General features: G+C 36.9%; 1 protein-coding gene across 1 annotated transcript in view; it reads left to right on the plus strand.

Moving 5' to 3' along the window:
- LOC310739642 (E3 ubiquitin-protein ligase rnf213-alpha-like) overlaps positions 1–9009 on the plus strand; it is a 46036-nt gene extending 37027 nt beyond the window's left edge. The window contains exons 48-67 of the mRNA XM_083565724.1: positions 101–297; positions 409–531; positions 612–722; positions 1306–1548; positions 1648–1723; positions 1939–1973; positions 2074–2174; positions 2632–2782; positions 2953–3127; positions 3217–3308; positions 3593–3844; positions 4003–4135; positions 4242–4325; positions 4446–4626; positions 6200–6401; positions 6484–6561; positions 7188–7385; positions 7549–7638; positions 7805–7983; positions 8110–9009. Of these exons, the coding sequence (XP_083421850.1) occupies positions 101–297; positions 409–531; positions 612–722; positions 1306–1548; positions 1648–1723; positions 1939–1973; positions 2074–2174; positions 2632–2782; positions 2953–3127; positions 3217–3308; positions 3593–3844; positions 4003–4135; positions 4242–4325; positions 4446–4626; positions 6200–6401; positions 6484–6561; positions 7188–7385; positions 7549–7638; positions 7805–7983; positions 8110–8263 (2855 nt within the window). The 3' untranslated portion in view covers positions 8264–9009. The remainder of the gene's footprint in view (positions 1–100; positions 298–408; positions 532–611; positions 723–1305; positions 1549–1647; positions 1724–1938; positions 1974–2073; positions 2175–2631; positions 2783–2952; positions 3128–3216; positions 3309–3592; positions 3845–4002; positions 4136–4241; positions 4326–4445; positions 4627–6199; positions 6402–6483; positions 6562–7187; positions 7386–7548; positions 7639–7804; positions 7984–8109) is intronic.
- The last annotated feature ends 14026 nt before the right edge of the window (positions 9010–23035 follow it).

A 23035-nucleotide genomic window follows, 5' to 3' on the forward strand; every position in this document is an offset into this window, starting at 1 on the left:
AAAATGACTGCTGAAGAAATTCAATTATTTTACAATTGCACTTTTTTTTTTTTTAAGGCATTTCTGATTGTTATAAAACTAACTTGTTTATAATTTTTAGATGCTCAAAAGGAAAACCTACCAGGAGAAGAGACCTTCTTGAATGCAGTGCAAGATCTGTGCAAACACAGTAGGAATGACTGGTACAGGGTCTACCTCATCAGAAAAATCTGCAGTCTTTGTGGAGTAGAATATGTACAGAAGCTTCTACAAGAAGATCAGCTCAGATGGATGTTTCCACAGGAGGTTATTGAGATGGTAGGTGTTTAATTTGTGTTTGTTAATAAGTACATCAAAAACATTTCAAATCAAAATCAGTTAGGTGTATTTCAAAGCATGGCATTTTTCATGTTTATTCTTATCTTTTAGGGAAAAAACAGTGGCCAGATTGATCAGTATCTGGCCTGTGGTATGGAGTACAAGGCTATAAGAGACGCAGTTGCCAAGGCCATGTTAGATGGCAAAATGGAAAAAATAGACAAAACCTGTGAGGTAAAGATTTAATACCTTTGAGAATACCTATGTGCATAATGAATCGTGTATATTTAATAATTGAGTTGTGATATGTACAGATTTGCAGATGCTCACCTGCGAAGAAGAATGTGTACATTCTCTTAGCTTTGTTTAGAGAAGTCACCACATTGTACAGAGCTAAGAATCCCAAAATCCATCCTAAACCTGAGGTGAGTGCATTGACACCTCTACACATTAATTATTTTCTCACTCTATTTATGATACATTATGTGGCCAAAAGTATGTGGATATTTGGGCATAAAACCTATGCATTATGTTTTTCCTGACCTTTGCAATCAGTTGTGTTGCACACAGTTGTAGAGAATGGTTTTGTATGCTGAAGCATTAAGATTACCATTCAAGAGCTTAGTGTTCTCTGAATGAGCTCACTAAATTTACAGTATGCAGCGGGTGGTGTAGACAAACTCGAGTGGTCTGAGCACTGAGCCCTGATTATCTCCCTGCTGCCAGAGTTCTATAGCAGGCCACTCAAGATCTTCCACTTTAACCCATAACAAATTTTTTTAAAACCTGTTCCAGCAGGACAATTATTTATGGCATGGTTTTAGATATCTTGTACGTTTAAAGATATCTTGTGTGCCATCAATGTGATTTGGGTAAGGACCACATATGGCTGAAAAAAAAAAATACTTTTTTTGTATATATAATTTATTTGATTGGTATGTTCACATTTTTGGACATGTATTGTATATTCAAACTGATGGCCTGACAAAAATTGTGTTTACATTTTAGCAATTGGAAGCACTTGAAGACTTCAGCAACAACTCTAAAGTCTTCGCCACTCCAGAATCTAGGGTCTTTGCTCAGGCTCTAATACATAACCGGTTGCCAGGCCAGCATGTAAATCCCAATTTATCGGGTGATAAATATGTGATTCTGGAGCTCACTGTTCACTTGGCTGCTGTGCTTCTTTGTGCAAACCAAGCGGTCATACAGCCCCTCATGCAGCTTTCTTTCTTTCCTGCCAACATGCAGGTGTGTCTATTGGATGCTCTTATTACAATTAATCCAGGTTGTAATGTAAAGAATATTGGAATAAACAAATTTGTTCTTCTCAATTTTTCTTTTGTACAGAGGGCCTTTATACCCACAATGCCAGATGACATGCTTGTTGTTGCCCAGCAGGCCATGGGGCAACTGCAGTGGTATTGTAAGTATAAACCTTTGGATTTCAACAGTTCTGCATTTTGGAAATACCTTCATTGGGCTTCTTTACTATAGTTTTAACAAGCAGTTTTAGCAAATATTGTTATGTATACTGTTTGAATTTGGTTTGAAACCTGTTTTTATAAAGTAGGTGTTAAAAATTTATTGCATTTGTTATATTTATTGATGTATTTTATTTTTTTGCGTTTCTTTTCTCAGTTTGTCCAAATGGTCACCCATGCACTGTTGGCGAGGTATGTCATGTACAAATGTTATTTTGTATTTGCTTAACAGGTTGAGTTGTATCAATCCAATAATCCAAATCTTACTGCATTTCTCTTCATACTGATATAGTGTGGTCAGCCAATGGAGAAGAGTCGCTGTCTAGACTGCAATGCAGAAATAGGAGGCATTGACCACAGACCTGTTGCAGGCTTTCGTACAGTTGGACTACAGTAAGTATTTCTGCTTTTCATTTAGAATTTCAGTGATTTTTAAATCATTTTCAATTACAATAAAACAACGTGTTGTATAAAAGAAGTGAAAACACATTCAATCAGTATGTATTAGACTTGGCCAAATCTGTAAAAGCATTTACTATTCACTAATTAGAAAGAATGGGTTAAATAATTAAAAATAAAGATCAAAGTGTATACTTTGTACTAAACATAGTATACACTTTGATCTTTATTTTTAATTATTCAACACATTCTTTCTGTATTAGCAAATAGCTTGGCTATAAATCATAATAAAAATGTTCTCTACCTATTTTTAAATAGCAACTTACTGTACTTTCATTGTCGAAATTACCAAATATAATTTGTCTCAGGAAACATCATATATATTTAGTGTAATTATTTTTTATATTGATATTTATTTGTGTAGAAGCATGATATTTGTTTTTGATTGCAGAGGAGACCGCACACAGACAGGGCACATCCTGGGGGATCCACATCGCAGGGATCAACCAGATATGCAGGACACAAAGAACATGTCTCCTGCCCCATTCACCCTGCTCAGGATGCTTACACATATCGCCATGCTTTTGGGAGCCTCAAAAGAGGTGTGGGATATGAACTTTTATATGAGTTTTATTGCTGTTTTATGTTGCTACTGGTCTGGAGGAAATATATGGTTTATGTGCATGATTTGAAATATTAAATTCTTTAGTCTTTAGGACCCTGAATTTCTGCCTCTGTTTGTAATTGTCACATATTTTGCTGTATTTACTAGGGTTTGACCACGATTATTAAACCCTCTGTGGAGAACCCTGGATTGTTTTTGAGAGTCCACCTGTTGAAGGATATCGAGCAACTAATCAAAGCTTTAGGGAAGGGGGCAGATGACACAGTTTGCACCATCCACCTGACCATCTGCAGTCTTCTAGAACCCCATCAACCCAATCAGTGTAGGAACCTTTCACCACTACCATTTAATACTCTTCAATACACAGTGATATTTTTCTTGCATTTTTATGTTTGTCTTTATTTTTTATAGGGCCTGCACTTTATGATAATGTGCTCTCAACTAAAGATGCCAGAAATAACTGGGAGACCACCATGGCCACAGATATCGCAAACCAGCTGAAGGTAGCTGGTTGTCCTAGCATATTGTTTTCCTTGATTTCAATATCCTTCCTCTTCTTGTCACTTTCTGTGTGACATTTGTGTTTTGGCACAAGACTAGTTTGTTTACACTCAAATAAGTGAGATCTGCAAATATGTCTTGATATTCATTGTAGAATTGTATTCTGATTGGTTTCATACATAAAAAAGTTAGGAGAAAGCAATATTTCATCTAGCAAGATATATTGAAGTTGTACGTGGTGTGATTTTTGCTTTTCGATGTATTTGTCATTTTGTTTCCACCACAGGTATTGGAGTCTCAACTGGCAAAAGTAAACACTTTTATCAGAGATGATGAAAGGGTGTCGTCTAACCCAGTGATGAAGGTGATGTTTGGAGAGCCGCGTCTGTTCCTGCACACTTTACCTCAAGGTTCTCTGATTCATGGCTCATCTGTGTGGAGCTGCAGGCAGCGTGTTTCCCTTCTCAACTTGGGCCACATTTTGGAGCAGAACGGAGGCAGGGACACATTTCCTGTCCTCTGGAGGTTCCTACAGAAGGTAGGCCAATTTCTAGTGTAAAATGCATTGAAAGAAATCATTAGTTACTGTTTGTAATATTATCAGTAATTATTAATAGTGTTTGTACTTGCTTTGGTCTAACTAATAGTTTCAGTAAAATAATGATTGGTGATATGTTGATGAATGCTGTTGTTTAGGAGGCCGAGTTGAGGTTGGTGAAATTCCTCCCAGACATTCTTGCTCTCCAGAGAGACCTGGTGAAGAAGTTCCAGAATGTGATGGAGTTTCAAGTCGGCACTCTAGCACAGTTCCTGCAGAATTTGAAAGCAGGTACTAGCAAGCGGTTTAATTTGTCAATTTTGCAAATCAGTTTAAAAAAGTCTGCAACTGGATTAAATAATTGTATATTTTTCTTGTTTATTGTTTTCCCCTAAAGCATCTCTAATGACTTCATATGAAAAACGTATTAATATCTTCCTGTCTACATGGAACCAACTGAGAGGATCTTTAGCTTCCAATGGTAAGCCTTATCTATTAAAAAAAACAAAACAAAAAAAAAACCACTTACATTTTTAATATAAACACATTTTTACTGCTTGTTTTTCTTATTCAAATAAATAAAATGTGTTTTGATTGCTAGGAGAGATCAAGCTTCCAGCTGAATACTGCCAAAAAGACCTAGACCTTAGTGCTGACCTGCAAGTGCTGCTGCCACGAAGACATGGTTTGGGTCTGTGCTCCACTGCTCTAGTCAGCTATCTAATTGCTCTGCATAATGATTTAATCTATGCAGTCGACAAGCATACTGGAGAAGAGACAAGGTAAATACTACACATTCTGGTGTCTTTTGTCCGTTTCTTTTGACTCTCGCATGGAAGATGAGAATTAAAATAAGTCATTTTGCTTACAGCTGTTCTATTAGTAGCATTACACAAAGATGCTGACTTGGCAAAGCAAGCACTAGCCATCCTCCTTTCTCACTGCTGTTGAGCTGTAAGAGACATAGCCTCTGGGTGAGATTAAGCTAAATTGAATAAAAATTTGTAATTTTGTTATGGTAAGGGAAAAGAAGTGCAAAACAAGAAGTGCTTGTTGTTTTTTATTATTAAAGTAATATTATCAATTGTGAACATCAACAGTTTACATTTTTAACACAAAACAATTGTAAATAAAATGCCTCCTTGGTTAAATAATATTTAAAATAATATTATTAGTATATTATTATTATTAATATTATTATTATTATTATTATTATTATTATTATTATTATTATTATTATTAATAATATTTAACAAAAATGAATGCTAATAAATCAAATGAATACTATACACTTTTTATTATATTGATAACATTATAATAATAATAATAATAATAATAATAATAATAATAATAATAATAATAATAATCAATTAAATTTGCACAAATCAAATGTATTAAATAAAAATCAATTAATTAAAAAAATACATTTGTTAGACCTCATTTGGATAATATAAATGTGTGTGTGTGTGTGTGTGTGTGTGTGTGTGTGTGTGTGTGTGTGTGTGTGTGTGTGTGTGTGTGTGTGTTACATGTAATATTACATTTTCTCAAGATATATTAACTGTTTAATGTTAATTATATTTTAACGAATGTCCACATTCCTTCCATTCTTCATTTATTCACTCACTGTCTTTGTTGTGTATGTTTTCAAGGTTGTGTACGTTACACCCCTAATATATGCATACAACTCGCTGTTTCATACACTGCTGTTCCATAATTTACCTGTAGGAGGCAGTACTTCCCAATTTGCTGCGAAACCAAACTAAGCAAACTGAATTTACCTCAGGTGTCAAGTTGTAGAAACATCTCAAGGATGATTAGTGGAAACAGGATGCAACTGAGTTCGATTTTGAGTGTCATGGCAAAGGCTATAGAAGATTTATGTACATGCAATTTATTTTTTAAAATCTTTTTTATTTTATTTTCACACATATATATATATATATATATATATATATATATATATATATATATATATATATATATATATATATATATATATTAATATTTTTTTTTACATTTTAATTATTTTAACAGGTAGCAGTTCTATAGACATTGGCAGATTTGTGTGTAATTTATAAAAAATATTTGCCCCTTGTGCTGCCTTATATTTATGCTATATTGAAACAGGACATTTTGGAATACTAATAAAGTGATCCTAAACATTTATGTGAATTTGGATTAAAAAAAATTTATATAAATGTGAACATGCTACTGTAAAAATATTTTAATGAAGCCGGCTAATTAGAGTGTGTGCTTTTGTGATTTTTTGAATTTTAACAAACTTTCTTCAGTTAATGATTAGTTTAAGTTAATTTACAAAGGTGTTTCTCAAATTCTTTTTATAATACACAGTTTTACAGTAAGTCCAGCAGACCTGACAGAGCTCCACGTGATTAAATACGAGGTAGAAAGAGATCTGCTCCCTCTTATCCTTTCCAACTGCCAGTACAACATGGAGCGGGGCCGTGAGACTCTGTCTGAATATGACCTGCCCAAGATCCAGCAGCAGCTCCTCACACGCTTCCTGCAGGGAAAACCATTCATCAGTCTCAATGTGGGTCTGCAGAAGAGACACAAAAGTGCACTTATTCAATAAATTCACTGGAATATAACAAAACTATGTTTTTGATTTCTAGGGAATTCCGACCCTTGTGAACAGACATGACAGGAATTATGAAAATATTTTCCAGGATGTGAAAGCCAAAGTTCAGCAAGTAAGTTTGAAAGATATTCGTTTCTGTATTAATATACCGAATATGGAGGTGTTGCTGTTCAAATAGCTGGTTAGATTTCTGATGTAACCAATACTTATAACCACCTATTGTCTACACACATTAGATGCTCAGAGAAATATGCTTATTCATGCAATTATATATATCAGTTTATGATGTTCCCAGCAACATTGTTTAGACTTTTACTGTAAAGTTTTAGTAAGCCTGTCCCTAAAAGTGGAACCTGATGTGCCTCTTATAACCATTCTTTCTCAGTGTTTGGCATGTTGTGCGTTTTGAGTTGTTCTGCCTGTAATTAGTGGTTATTGAGTTACCATAGCCTTCCTGTCCACTCGTCAGTGTTTCTGCCTGGACAACTTCTGCTCAATAGCCTACAATTTAGTGTAAACTCTAAAGATTGTTATATGTGAAACTCGCAAAATATTAGAGGTTTGCAATAAGTTGATGAACAGTATTTTCATTGTTTCGCCCCATTCTCAAATTCAATGTGAGTGTCTAGACAGAACCCTTGAACGATATCTGCATTAATTTAATTTTGTTCTCTTTCATTGTTTAAGTATATTATGATTGCATACTGATTTTCATACCTGACTGTGTGTCTGCTGCAGGAGTCTTTATCCTCACTAAGCCAGTCGACACTGTCTGTGGAGTTGCAGTCGTACAGTGATGTATGTGAGGCATTATCTACCGTGGAAGTGGCCCTGGGATTCCTGGCCATGACTGGAGGAGAACCTAACATGCAGATGGGTGACTATCTAAAGGATGAACTACAAATGGCTGACCACATAGCCCTGCATGTACTTAAGGTTACTAAAACTTTTTTAATATAGTATTGATTTTCCCCTTGCTGATATGTTGTGAAAAATTGTACATAAATTGCCTCGTTGCACAATAAATTTTTCGATAGAATTTGAACCAAATGCATATGGCAGATGTTTCATCAATGATCAATATTGTCTCAAACTACAGGCTCTGAGTAGGTGCTGTCTGAAACACTGTGTGGCATTGTGGCAGCTCCTCACCTCCCTCAAATCCGAGACAATGATACGCCTTAAGAGGGTAAAGGAATCTCTGTACAACTGGTTTTATGATTTACAATTACAGAAATAGAACATTTTATGCCATATATAGTCTTATAGTCTTATATAGTTGGTTTAATTAAAGAAAACATTTAAAATTTTTTCAAGTTTCTAGTCAGGTGTTTACTGATGTTTGTATTTCTCAGGACCCATTTGTAGAGATAAGTGAGGAGTATAAGAACGCTCTAGGAGAGGTGGAAAAAAGATTACTTACTGGCTTTTTCACAAAGACCAGTGCAGAATCGTTCTTGCTGGAAATGCACGAGTTTCTGCTGCTAGTATTGAAGAACTCAAATGCCACAGGCACCTACAAGCCAAACTGGAGGTAAGTCTGCAACCTTGTAGTTGCCTTGGAAGAAAATATTTTGCTCAGCAATATTCTGTATAGTATACTGTCAGTGCAATTGGTCTTAAAAAGTCATTTGTTTTAAATATATTTTCCTTTTACCAGTGTGAAAGATACCATGGTGTCCTACATGGAGCGAAAAGACATGGATGTCCCTCCATATGTGGAGGAGTTGTTCCCTAATGAGATACTTTTATCACAGCACATTGAGACCTGGAAGTTCTCAATTTTTCTTAAGCAAGAGCGAATGCAAAGATAAAGCCCATATCATCGGTTCCCATCATCACCCTTCCTCCAATCCATACATCATTATTCTATCTTGAAGTTGTATTTCTTTACAATCATGACATTTACGCAGCATTTTTATATTGGGTGCCTGTGGGAGGAAAAAAAGTTCTGCTTGCCTGCACATTTGAAGTGCAATATAATAAGTGATATGCTGCTGCAGTATTAGCATAAAGGTAAAACGAGAGTGACAATCTAAAGAAGAAATAGTTTGCACTAGAAAGGTGTGCCTTTCTGCAGGCAATCTAACGAAAGTGCATACATTCTGACATTTAGTCATTATGCACATTTGCTGCATTTCTCCATTATTATTAGTTTGTTTACATGTTTGTTTTTTGTTTTTTTTCGCCTAAACTTTTCCTATCATATGTGCTGATCAGGGTACTAGTAAAATTTCCATTTATACTCAGGGATTTATTGGAAATCACATTCATGTAATACTGGGATTAAATTTGGATAAATACCCACCTTCTGTTTCCCTAGGACCAGACGCAGCCTTAATCTTGGATTCAATAACAGAAATCATTTTGATGTTGCTTTGATTTTTCTTAGTTCTCTTTGTTAGAAATTGTTAGGAAAATCTTTGTAGTATAATCTTGACCAATTGCCTTACACTTTACCATTACCATGTGTTTTGTTGCACTTTTGCCCTGTGTCCTTCCTCAAGTGCAGTGCTAAAATCAATGTGCTCCTCAAATAAAATATATTTCAAATGTTTAAGTGAGGTATTTAACAATTAATTATTCATTATCAACCTAATGTGTTAGGTTGGTTCAAATGGGCCTTTTTGTTAGATATTGGGTACATCTACCTTAGAAACGAGATTATTAGAAGGACAGTGTAAGTAGGACGTTTTGGGGACGAAGCGAGGGAGGCGAGATTGAGATGGTTTGGACATGTGCAGAGGAGGGACATTGGGTACATCATGGGGAAAATGCTGAGGATGGAGCCACCAGGTAGAAGGAAAAGAGGAAGACCAAGGAGGAGGTTCATGGATGTGGTGAGGGAAGACATGCAGGTAGTTGGTTTGAAAGAGGCAGATGTAGAGGACAGAGTAGTGTGGAGACGGTTGATCTGCTGTGGCGACCCCTAGTGGGAGCAGCCAAAATGAGAAGAAGAAGAAGATTGGGTACATCTACCATATAGCAATAATAAGTATACATCTCTTGTATGTAAACACAAAAAGTTAGTATAATACTTCTCATATTAATGGCATCAATGTAAGGAATAAAAAAAAGAAAGCAGACATAAAGCTATAGTTAAGGTAATAAGAAAGGTGATTAAATAAAGACTGCTGTAGTTAAAAAAAAAATGGACAAATAGCTGTGGTGTGATTTGGTGACAGTCGAATTTTAAATTAGACACAATGATTTAATGGTTCCCTGATGTTTGGGGCAGGATTTCCTCAAGTGGAAATCTGTTGAATTGATGGCAAAAGTAAGCTATATTACTTTTATATTATGCTCTTTAAGAAAAGCAAACTTTAACATACAGCAATATTAATTTACAGATTGTTCCACTTACATTATCTCAACATCTATTTAATAATATGTCAATCACATCAATTATATTGACAAAAAGTATTGGGACACCTGATTTTTCCAGCCATATGTGCTTCTTCCCCAAACTGTTAAAAAAGATTGGACATAATGTCTTCAGATTCAAAAGCATTACATTTCCCCTTCACTTTCCCCCTGTGCACAGCTCAAGGTCGATAGGGTTTACATGTGTTTGAGTGGAAGATCTTGAGTGCCCTGCTATAAAGCACTCAATCCTATTGAACTCCTAATTCAACCCCAAGTCACCTCATCCTACATCACTTCCTGACTTTACTAACATCCTTGAGGCTGAATGAGCACAAATATCCACAAATACACTTTAAAATCTACTGAAATATCTCACTAGAAGATTGGAGGTTATTATAACAGCAATTTTTAAATACATGCTGAATTAATGCTCAAAAAACACACACTATACAAGTCTTACATACATTTGTCCATATAATGTATATTTCATTGTACTAGTAGCTATAGTTTTATGCAGCATTTGTTGGCATAACATGCTGTTAAAGTCATTACTCTTCACCTGACAGAAGGGGGGAAATCACAAAAGCCATGCCAATTCACAAAAAGTTCTTTCTTTCGTTCGTTCGTTCGTTTATTAGTTCATTCGTTATAAACATAATGTAACAGAATAGTAAACCAGACAGGTAAATAATGCAATATATACAGAGTAAAAATGTTAAATAAATGTACAGATTTACAGAAGTGTGCAGTTTACAAATGGACCATTTGGAGCTGTTTAAGCTGTTGGGCTGCTGGTTTGAAATTTTTGAGTTCAAATCAAAGCACCTTTACGATCCCACTGTTGGGCCCTTGAGCAAGGCTCTTAAGCCTCAACTGTTTACTTATATAAATAAGATAATTGCCACTTTGTCACTCACTACAGTGCAAAGTCAGTCTGGATATGGGCATCTACCCAATGTCATAATTGTAGTGGAAACTTTATGGGTGGAATGATCAATTGTTCAAAACATTTTGCATACATATAGATCAGCTTTTTCTCAATCCACTTGTTACGTAAAATATTTTCTGCCTATAAATTATTATAATTACATATTATTTAATCTGGATAAACGTTTATCTGACTTCACACCGCACACATTTCAGTAGCTTAAATTTCCTCAGATGCAAGCCATTAATTTTAATCAGGATGTTGTAGTAAAACGATAAGGTTTTTGAAAGCACCATAAGTGTTTCCAGTGTTTCTCAGAGGATAATATGGAACAGGGTAGTGTCAAGTAATGGCTTCCATTTATAAGACCATACCGATCTCATTTGCTGCTGTTTTATGAGTAACACTGGCGTCCAGTATGAGTCCATGATTTGCCATTCCTTACTCATGTTTTGATGTCCATCAGGATTAGATTCTTGTTGAGACTGACCACAAGACATGTTTTTTATGAAGTGCTGATGTAGTCATGGCCTTTCTATTATGTCTTGTCAAAACTGGAGGCCTTGTGAATGTGTGCACCCTGTCCTGAATCAATCTTTGCAGCAGGGTTAGTTTTAGTTGTTTTTCAAAACAATCTTTTCCACAAAATGCCATTGCTTATTTTCTTTTCCCCCTCTTTTTTTTAACCATTGTGAATCTGTATGCCCTGCTGGGAGGATACTCACAACATTCAGTGGCATTTTGGCAAGCACCAGCTGTGGCAAATTCTAAGACTTAGTTGTTGCGAATCTCCGACTATATTTAAAGTTTTGACAGATTTTTTTCCAGACAGCATGGGTGAAATGCCACTGAGGAGGTTAAAACAGCAAATTGTCATTGAAAAGCATTTGGAGAAAGTGTAAAAACAATTCCATTATCAAAAATTACTGACTAGAGAATACTTTTTACCATTTATAACAACTTTATTCTTCCAGTCTTATTATTTATTTTTCTTATGTTTGACATTAGCATAGGCAACTGGCAGGGAAAATATTATATTTGAAAATTTGTAAATATTGTTATCAATGACAATATGGACAGTAAAATCAAATATAACATAATGCCAAACAGAATTACAAACTGCTAATACACAGCATAAACAGAATTGTCCTAGTAATCACACCTGTTCGAGCCACCCCACTAACAGGCAGGAACAACATATTGGAAGTTTGTAAATCATACACCTTCACAGCGTAATCCACTTCCAAAGAACAGCGAAACTTCATGCAACATGCTGCAGCTAAAGTGTAACTGAACGCTAGCAGGTATCTGACCAGCTAAAATACAGGCATCGATGGCATCATTGCACTTATGACACATGTCTATGATCACAGAACAGTTCAGCGGGACAATAGATTTTCTATCTATTTAAATCAATAATAAGTATGCACATCATCACCTCCAATCAACCTGTCCACAAATATTTTAAGAAATACAAGAAAGATTTGAATACATCGCTGACTGCTGAATGGAAAGTCATAATGAAACAATATCTACTGCTTCTGACCGTGTCTTCAAACTGTGGTCATGACGACAAAAAAAAAAAAAAAAAAAAAAAAAAAGAAAAGTGTATTAAAAAATTATTAAACCCACATCCCACACCCCCACACCCATTTAAAGCACTTAAATGTGGAGTAAATGAGTGAGCATAGCTTAATGTTCCAAGTTGCCAGAAAACCCGTAGTACACTGAATAGTTTTGCCATATTGAACAGAGACTTTTTTCTTGCTGTCAAACATGACCAAGGTGTCAAGAACATAATGTACTCAAACCAGTGATTCAGATCTTTGGAACATATTTCATCTTTTATATTGCAAGTGCTGAAAATAATGTCTAGACTTATTTTGAGCCTTAAAAAAGTTTGGACTAGCTTGGTGCATGCCTAACAAGGATGAATGATCACCAGAATATTATTTTCTTGCAGGGTCGAAGAGTGCAACATTGCACAAACATGAATAAGAATAAAATTGAATGCAGTCTGCTTTCCTGGTATATATTACTGCACTTGGCTTTGGCTAAAAATGAATATTATTCAATAAGGCTTAAATCACTATTTGGAGGGAGAACATTTTGGGAGCAGATTTATTGAATACATCTTTTAAACCATTAGGCATATAAAATTAATGAAAAACAATAAGAAAAAATGATTTTAGCAGTTTCTTTAACTTGTCATTTGCACTGGCATGTGTATGCCTGATGGTTGTGTCTGGCAAAGAACCCACAAGACCCATCAACACTGCCTCACAAGGCCCAAGAATGACAATGCATGTCATTTCCTGCCAGGGGCAATTAAAATGTGATTACCAGTCATCTCAGGCAGAGCCCTCATGTCCAGTCACTAATTTTCCTAAATGAAACTTGTATGTTTAACTTTTGTCAGCTGGTGAAATTTTTCCAGGCAAATCAAGGGTGCAATTCAAAAACCTCATGTTCTTCAGGTCAGAAATCAGGGTTTAATATGAAGCATACAAAAAAAAAACCTAAATCAGTTCATCCAAGCCTCAAAATTAGGTTATTTTTTTCACTTTTTGGAAACATAGTTATATTTATATAGTACTAATGCCCCATATGATGGATTTTTACCTCCACGTTATGGATATGTATATGTTGTGCTTGCACAAGCAATAGCGGCTAATTGCAAGGTAGCTTAAGTTACATACCACAAGGCTTGTTTATGAAAAGGTCGATAACAGCTAGGTCACAAGTAATTACTTTTCATTAATGATCTGCCTGACAAATTTGATAACATCTGACCATATATTATGCCATGCTTTAAACCGCATTAAATAGAACTGCAACGCCTTTAAACTTATATTGAAAGCAACCATTTAGATTTTTTGATGAGATCTGTAATGCCTTATATTAACTAATGTAATCCCTGGAACACTATTTGCAAATGGTATAGCACCCAGTTTTCTTTTAGAAAATATAATTTTCAAGAGAGCTATATTTTTCCATGCTGCACCTTTGGAGGGCACTGTCTGCCAAAACATTGAACTGTTTCAAGCAAGCATGCCGAATTACATATCTGATTTAGTATGAACAATTTAAGCACGTAGATATCCTCAATGTTTATCTTAGAAAGAAAAAACATATGAGGAAGATGTAGTTCAATCTGCTGCTTAGCAGTGACCAAGTTTGAAGCATATAGAGCACTTATGATCAAATCCAAGTGGTGCACTTTTTCTTTGCGATTGATGAATATTTGATAAAAGGTGGATGAATATTTCTTTACTGTCTTAGACAAATAACACAATACAATCTTTCATTTAATATTTTGAGTCAATATTAGGGATTTTTAAATGCAGAAACATCACATGATCACTAGCATGTGACCTTATGAAGTAGTGTGAATAATAAGGAAAACAGCAGGATCATTACTACAAATATTTCCTCAAAGCCACCATTATTACGACTTCAGTGTATGATGTGAATGCAAATTTAACAGGACATATGCGAATACAGTAGTTGCAATGGCAAAAATATTCACAGACTGCTGAATTTTAATGGCAAAAAGAATGTCTTGCACATGACTTCAGAGTTCTAACTTGCCATGGCTTTTACCTTTAAAACACAAAACACACGTTTTATTTATGTGATTCCAGCAACACTTCAATCCACATATCTTTATTTTACCCTTTAAATAGTTCTTGCTGTAGTCTTCACTATGACACTAAAATACTGTTATCTGCAAAAGCCTAAATTTATGATCTAAACTAAATGTCATGATTTTCTTTAAATGCATGTCTATCATTAATTATCCATATAGGAAGAAGAGGGTATCACATGTATAAGTCTGTCATATAATTCAGAATATAAAATATTAGTCTTATAAGACACAATCCAAAACAGGATTAGGTTTATCTCATTAGGTTGAACACAACTAATTAAAAAAAAAAAAAGTTTATGTATGAGGATATAGAATAAGAAATGACCTGTATATTGAAACGACGTCTTCCGGACACTACTGGATGATTACAGAGCTCATACAGGTGTTTGCTCAGGGCCAGTTTGTTTTCTGATAATCAGAGGAAGGGAGGATGGAAATGAGCAAAGGGGGTATGCATGTGTATCTGATTGGTACAGCAAGAGCCTTGAGAAACAGTGCATGGTGTTGAAGGTTCCGGTTTGTCAGAAGGGTAACTTAGGTAGGGTCTTGACCCTAAAGAGCGTATGGGAGTGTACACACACCAGGCATGATAACAAGGATGAGGTCATATCAAGTAATGCAAGTGGAGCTGGACAGTTTCATGAAATGCTTTCAATGCATTATTTGGTCTGATCTCAGCACTAGTAACAGTGACAAACTAAAAGGAGATGCATTTGTGATTTTGACCACATTTTGCCACTAGATAATCCTACTACAGCTTCATTTTGAATTTATAAGATTATCTGTTTAAACATTGCAATGTTCACAGCTGTGACACAGCTATCACAGCACACAGACTCTCCACAACTCCCATATTAATACCACTCATGCTTATCTACAAGCCACCGGAAAGGGTCGAAATACTCTCATTTGTTTCTCTTAAGGCCTACACTAATTTGCGGAGTGCTATCAGGCAAATGAGGTGAAACCTCCTGGGCTGTTGTTCTGGAACCTGCGCTGAGGATGCATTGGATAAGGGCTTCAGATGGCCTTTAACCGCCCTTAAATGATAACAGTTGTGAATGTGCAGTGAAACACTACCCAGGATTTATCAAACAAAACAACATACTGTGTGAAAGTAAGTAGGCATTAGAATTGGACTTGGATAATTTTTTATATTTATTTATTTTTAATATTATTATTATTTTTAAAACATGCTTTACAGCCTGACTTTTCCCCAATCTCTTTCAAAGCTAAGTGCATTTTTCTCTGAGTACTTCTGCAGTACTACATAAAGGTGACCAGCTGTGTTCTAAATCCCATTTTATTCAGATGATCTTTAAAAAAAATATTACTCTGATAAATCTGACAACAAATGTCTTTTTATTTCAAAGTGACCTGAAAATCTCATTTCTTTTTTGAACTGTAACAGGGACATTTTTGAGCATATTTTGTTGTATAAAGAACTCCAGGCTCTTCAACCTACAGATAACTACATGATAAGAAATCTAAATTCCTTGCCAATGAGGTGTATTTCTTTACAACTGCCATGCCCTTATTCACCACAGTGGCAGCTAAGAAGCCATTCCTGATAGTGTGGCACAACATCCACACACTTGGGTCACAGTTTGTTTTCTAAAATAACTATTATTTTTATTTTTAATTTAATACATTTCTTTGATTTGATTTTTATATTATATTTAAGCAAGAGAGAAAATTTAAACAGAAACATATGATAGTCCAGCATGAAGTTTATGAAGTTTATTAAAGTGTTTTACTATATCAATTAATATTTGATCCTGGAATTTTTAATCAGAAAATTATGTTACTATGTTAAAAGTTCTAAATTTGTCACATATGTATTACCTACATGTGATGTAAAACAGTGAAACCCTTTACATCACATTACAAAATAATAGAATAAAAGAGAATAGAGAAGAATAGAACAAAATACAGTACAAGAGAACAGAATAAAAACTGTAGCATTACATTTTCCCCTTCAGACCCAAAGCTGTTCCTGCCTGACAATACCACTGTGCACACAGCAAACTCCATAAAGATACTGTATTTTTTACATGGGTTGAAATAAAAAGTTCTTAAGTGGCCTGTTATAGAACTCTGACATCAACCTTACTGAACACCTTTGGGATGAACTAGAACATTGAGTTAACGCCTTTGTGCCTGGATGGAATATTTTTACAAGAGTGCTGTTTTTGTGGAATAACAGCAAATGGGGACTGAATGTGAAATAGGATGTTCTGAAAGCACATACAAATCTTATGGCCAGTTATTGTGTATAATAGGTGTTTCTTTTTTTATATGATTTGCCATTAACTCTAAATACAACAAAACATACATACTGAATCAGTAGACAATCAGACAAAATAAAAAGAACTCTCATATGCCATTTTATAAATCTGTCTGTTATGTGATAAACTAAAGCATATAGCACCAGGTTCCACTATTTTTCTGGCACATTTTCTTTACATCTGTATACTGTTCCTTTTTAGTCTAAAAATGGCTTTAGCAAAGAAAATACATGTTCAAAAAGCACTTATGAATCTTATGGTCAGGTGTCCACAACCTTTTGTCATATTGTATATTGCTTTTCCACATTTTCTACAACATTTTGGTCCAGAAAAAACGTCATTGACCAGAACGGTTTTGTTTCCCAGCAAAGAGCATGTGGGGTCTTGAGAGCTCACCAGTAGGCTTATTTACTTTCACCAGGACTTGTTCTGTATGACTAAACGCACTTTGAAAACACCGTCGGGGCAGATGTTTAAAGAGATTTATAAAATCCTGGAGCATGTTACTCACCAAGGACACACACATACAAGCGGGAGGGGCTGTAAATGCTGAAAATCACTCCAACATTCCCCCAGGTACACATGCATATGTACAATAAGCTACACACAATCTTCTATTACAGAGTTTGTGAATCATAACCACTGACTTGTGTATTGCAATATATGATTAATGTTATGGCTGATACCAACACTTGTCCTATGTTAAATAGGTTTTTAATTTTACCATTATTGTAAAAAAAACAACAAAAACAAAAACATAATTTTTCATAGGGCAAACCAGATCAGTTCATAATATATCTTGTTCATTATGGGGACTTTGGGAGTGTGATTCAGACACTCCATCCCTTTTATTAATCTGAGAACAGTGCTGTGGGGCTTGTACCTCCCTTTAAACACCATGTAACTCCCTTAAAATCTGCAGAAACCTGTAGGATTTTTTGAACATGCCACTGACAAATTGTTTATTTAGAGAGTGACCTGGTAGTATGACGAGTGTTTCTACAGTGTGCTATTGGGTGTAGACATTTTGCATTTCCTCCAAGAGTAAAAGCTTCACAGGTGAACAACCTCCATATTTGTGTGTCTGTTTGATGTCAAAAAGGATATTCCAGGTCTTTACTTTGTCTGTCATAAGCGTATCACCTAAATTCTCAAGGAGTTCTAAATTGTGCAAAAATGGCTATTTGGATGTTTACCTTCTTCTTACTGTCTTCTTACCAACTACAAATTGCGTTTAAGGCCATATATCAAAATGTAGGTACAATATGGGTACAGTTTCTGCTTAAATAAAAGAGACACAACAATGACCAATTTTAAGTGTTTTTTTTAAACAAATTACACCATATTTCAAGGAGTCGATATGCTGGCAGGGGCCCCAGTTAAATTCTAAGCTCAGATTAATCTCTAAATGAATTTTCCATGTACCTTTCTGAGTTTCCTAGTTACCTTTTTGGATAAGAATTTATCAAGATTTTTGGATCCCTGTCCACTAGAATAATTTTTTGAAGCTTGATTACCCACTGGTATGATTTCCCAACAGAATGAGGAAACAATTAACATTTACATTTATGCCATTTAGTAGACATCCTTATACAAAGAGACAAGATGGAAAAGAGATGGACTTAGGGCTTTATCTCTAACCCGAGATGTCTACTTGGAATAATCCCGGCCAATAGTGGGGAAGGTGCAGAGTGTATAAGAACACCAAAAGTAATGTATGTAGAGTGTAACCTATACAGAGAATAATAGCTTTTTTAAATTTCACAAAGAGGAAACAACACAGTACATACAAACCTTGGCCTGAATCAAATATATTATGTAAATATGTTTAATGTGCATAAAGTGTATAATATTTTAGAGCTTTGTACAGTGTTTCCCGACCCGAAAGTTGTGGGCCTGCGCTGTTTGAGGAGCTCCTGGAGGTAGTGACGCGAGCTGCGTCCAAGCCAGAAATAGCCGGGGCCTACCATTTTCCCCGGTTTGAGGAGTGTGGCTATGGGAGATGCCCAGGGTTGGAGAGACGCTAGCTGGCTATCTCTTCCCAGGTGCTGCATCGCTGAAGGCTCCGATATTGCCTACTAAGCTGTTAAAAGCCACTTTGTCTCTAGTACGGTTTACGCGGCAGTAGGCCAGGCCGCGGGTTGCTTCCACACGATGAGTGTGTTGCAGTCATACCAGGCCGACCTGCTGCGAAGGTTGGACGAAGGTTTCAAGGGTCGCTTTAAGCCACCAAGGAAATGGCACGGGCTATGGGTGGGTCTATGTCAGCTTTATTAGCCACAGAAAAGCATCTGTGGTTCACCCTGTCGGAAATTTCTGACAGGGACAGGATTTTTCTGCTAAATGACCTGATAGCTACTTCTGGCCTGTTTGGCGATGCAGTAGGGGCGGTCGTCGACAGGTTTCAGGAGTCGAAAAAGCAGTCGATGGCGTTTTAGAGGTACCTTCCTCGCCGCTCTGTGGGGGCTGCTTGGCGGGCGCAGCCCCAGCACGGCATGGCTGAGCATCGCGAAGCCCAAAAGCAAAGCATCTAAGCCAAGATCGAAGGAGCTGGCCAACCTAATGGTGGTCGTCTTCTCGAACAAACTGGCAGTGATGCAGCGAAAATCAAAGCGCCCTATTTCGGGAAGGGCGGTGTACATCTTATTACACGATGCCTGTACCTCCTTGATACTACCTGGAGGCCAGACTGTTAGCTCTCCCACAAGATGTGCCCCAGAGTGCAGTCTCCCTCAACCCGGGTGACTTCTTCTTCTTCCACTGGGGATGGGGAGGTGACCCGTCACTGCTCAAGAAGCAATCCAAGGCTGCATGTTATTGCTTCAGCCATTCTGAGAGGGTCAGAAGAGAGGCTGGCTCCCCGATCAGACTTTCGGGCAGAGGAGGCCAGGCTGTTAGCTCTCCCACAGGATGTGCCTCAGAGTGCAGCCTCCCTCCAGAGGGTGTCTCCCTACATCTCCACCCAAGGTTTCGCTGCGGATAGAGGAGACCCACCAACTCTCAGGAGGCCCCAACAACTGCAGGGCATTGCTACAGCCGCTCTGAGGGTCAGAGACCAGACGTATCTTGTTGGGTCTTGCACACAATAGAGAGGTACTACTCAATTCAGTTCAGGTCCTCTCCTCCCCGGTTCAAGGGATCTGCGCTCCTTGAACCGCTCATTAATAAGGCTCAGGTTCAGGATACTCACCCTCAAGGAGGTCGGGTCTCAGATCAAGTTTATCATAGCCATCCTTCCCACTCACAGGAGGTTTCTGAGGTTTGCTTTCAGGGGCAAAGCTTAGCAATATCGGGTCCTCCCGTTCACCTTCACAAAGTGCATGAAGCTCCCTCTACAAGGTGTTTGTACTCTGCTAGATGGCATTTATTCACCATGTGGTGTGAGCACCACCAGTTAGACCCAGTCAACTGCCGGGCTGGGAGTTCTCCAGTTCTGGAGTTTTTGCAGGAACAGTATGCCACAGAGTTGGCCCTGTCAACCCTGTAGGTTTACGTGTCCGCTATCATGGCTTATTGTACCCTGCCTGTGGGGCAATCGCTGGGGAAACACCCTCTCGTGACACGTTTTCTACCTGGCACCCTGAGGCTGAGGCCCGGGATATGACCCAGAGTGCCTGTGTGGGACTTAGCCGTTGTGCTGGCGGCTCTATCTGAACCCCCCTTCTAGCCTTTGGCCGAGGTGGCCCTAAGGTATCTGTCGGTAAAGACCGCCTTTCTTCTGGCAATTTCCTCCCTTAAAAGGGTCGGGGACCTACAGGCTCTTTCTGTGGCCCCGTCTCTCCTGGAGTTTTTCACTGGCATGGCCAGTGCCTTACTCTACCGTAAACTTGGGTATGTACTTAAGGTGCCTGCAGCTTCCTCATGACCTGTCTTACTGCAGGCATGCTGCCCTCCTCCTTTCCTAGCCCCCGACCAGAAAAAGTAAAATCGATTGCGTCCAGTGCTCGCACTGGACATGTATCTCCACAGGACAAGTCCATGGATCAAGTTGGAGCAACTGTTTGTATGGCCCTCATAAAAAGGGTTTTCTGGCCACCAAGCAGACTCTCAGCAGATGGATTATGGATGCCAGTTCCTCATGTTATGTGTCCTCTAGTCTTCCTACCCTTTTCGGAGTCAAGGCTCATTCCACCCAGATATGGTGGCCTCTAAGGCCTGGTCCACTGGAGTTTCTCTCCAGGACATATGCAACGCTGTGGCCTAGTCCACCCCTCTTACCTTTGTCGGGTTCTATGATCTTGACATCAGAGCCACTCCTGGCTCCTCTGTCCTGCATGTTGTTTGTGCTCAGACACACTAGGCAGGGACTGGTCAGTATGGCGTGATCGCCCGCCGATAACGTCACGTCTTGCCTATTGGCTGGATTTCACACGTGATTCAGAGACTGGACAACACAAAGTGTTCCCAAACCATTTCGACGTAGCATCTCGTTCCCTCAGAGAACTAGGGTTACATATGTAACCTAGAGATGATTTGTTTGTAAAACTTTACTTCATGGCTCTGTGCCAATTTGAAATGTTCCATGTGATGAATTTAGCTACAGTTTATTTTCTATATTAAGTCTTTTGGAAAAATATTTAAATAAAAAAAAGAAAAGAAAAGATAAAAAAAAACAGGTTGGGTGACAATATTTTTTCAGCCAAATAAATTGTAAAGCAATCATTACTTCTCCCGAAGTGTTTTCTCAGCTGTGTCAGTCCTCATATTAATATTACCATTAATATTAATGTGTGTTAATATCTGCCGAGCCAAATGGTTTCTAATATCTGCCGAGTCAAGCTAGTCCTGTTTCACCTCCTAAACAAAAATTACTGTGAAATACCCTAGACTTTTGGCAGACGCAGCCTAGCCCTCATTCAGCATCTGTTCCAATTGACCTTGGCAAGCAAACCAGCTGGACAGACTGCAATTGTTATTTCTTACTTTCTCTTAGTTTTTGTCGGAGGGAATTGTTGACCTGAACAAGCAAATGGCCAGAGTTTTTTCATTGGCAGCTTGTGGACATTAAAAAACCTTGTACTGTATAAAAAGACAATCACACAGCACAATCTATTACAGTCTGGAACAAGCACAAGAGGAACCCTCACACCAGGTTAAGTGTTGCAAACTAAGTGCTCTCATTTCATTCACCCTCAATTCTGGGACTGGAGAAACATTCACAAGCATTACACAGAAGGACATGGTTGTTTGTGCCTATATATATATATATATATATATATATATATATATATATATATATATATATATATATAGATAGATAGATAGATAGATAGATAGATAGATAGATAGATAGATAGATAGATAGATAGATAGATAGATAGATATGCATGTATGTATTTTTAGCCCATTTTAAATTTGAGACAATTTTCAGTTTCCAACACCCACAATCCTCAACTCAACCCATAACTGTTTTGTTTCATTGTTTTGAAATCCTTAGCTAAGCATACACCAGGGGTAGCAAAGTCCATTTCTAAAAGGCCAGAGTCAGGCACAGTTTGCACTAAACATGATGAGTTAAAGCAGATGTCTCTGACTAGTGAAATTACTAAACTGTGCTGGACTCCACCCTCTACAACTTGCCTTTTCTTTTAAATACAGAACTAAATGTTTAACTATATTGCTATATTAAATATTCCTTAATTTGTAGTTTTTACTGCTCATATCTAATTGTTCAATTTATGTATTAGTATATGGTATAAACATGGTATATACTTATTTTTTTTATTTTAACATCATTTTATAATTTTACTTATACAAACACATCATACAATTAAAAGAATAATCCATATAAAAAATACATGTACTTAAATTTTTATTTTTTGTTAAATATCTGTTCCTGACTTCTTGTGAATTTGATTTATATTTTTGACTTGAAATTATTAATTATATAATTAATTATAATGCATTGTAATGACAGTAGCATTAAGGACTCGGACATATTTATTTTAATTTGTGCTAATATGAGAAAATGTTATGTAATGTAATGCACAGTAAGTCACTGTGTGGATCGTGGGTTCTGCGCATGGTATAAAAAATGTGAACATTTATTTAGATCAGCAAAACTAAATTTACTGCAAGTAAATGAAACCAAGCACAGCACCTAAATAAAATTTTCTACTAGTTTTTTCCCCATAAATTGTACAGTTTGGCTAAATGCAACTGTAATTCCATAACTGGACTAATGGAAGCGCTCTAGCACCACAAGTGTGTCTGTCTGAGTATCTATCCATGCTACAGGGAAAGCAGAGAAAGGTTGACTGCAAACTTAATGATAAAAGTATTGCTTTGGAAATAAAAATAACTGAAAGATGTTAGACGTCCATCTGCTTGTGTGACTGGGAGAAAAAAAAAAACT

This window comes from Silurus aristotelis (genome assembly GCF_946808225.1).
Source record: "Silurus aristotelis genome assembly, chromosome: 17".
Lineage (NCBI taxonomy): Eukaryota > Metazoa > Chordata > Actinopteri > Siluriformes > Siluridae > Silurus > Silurus aristotelis.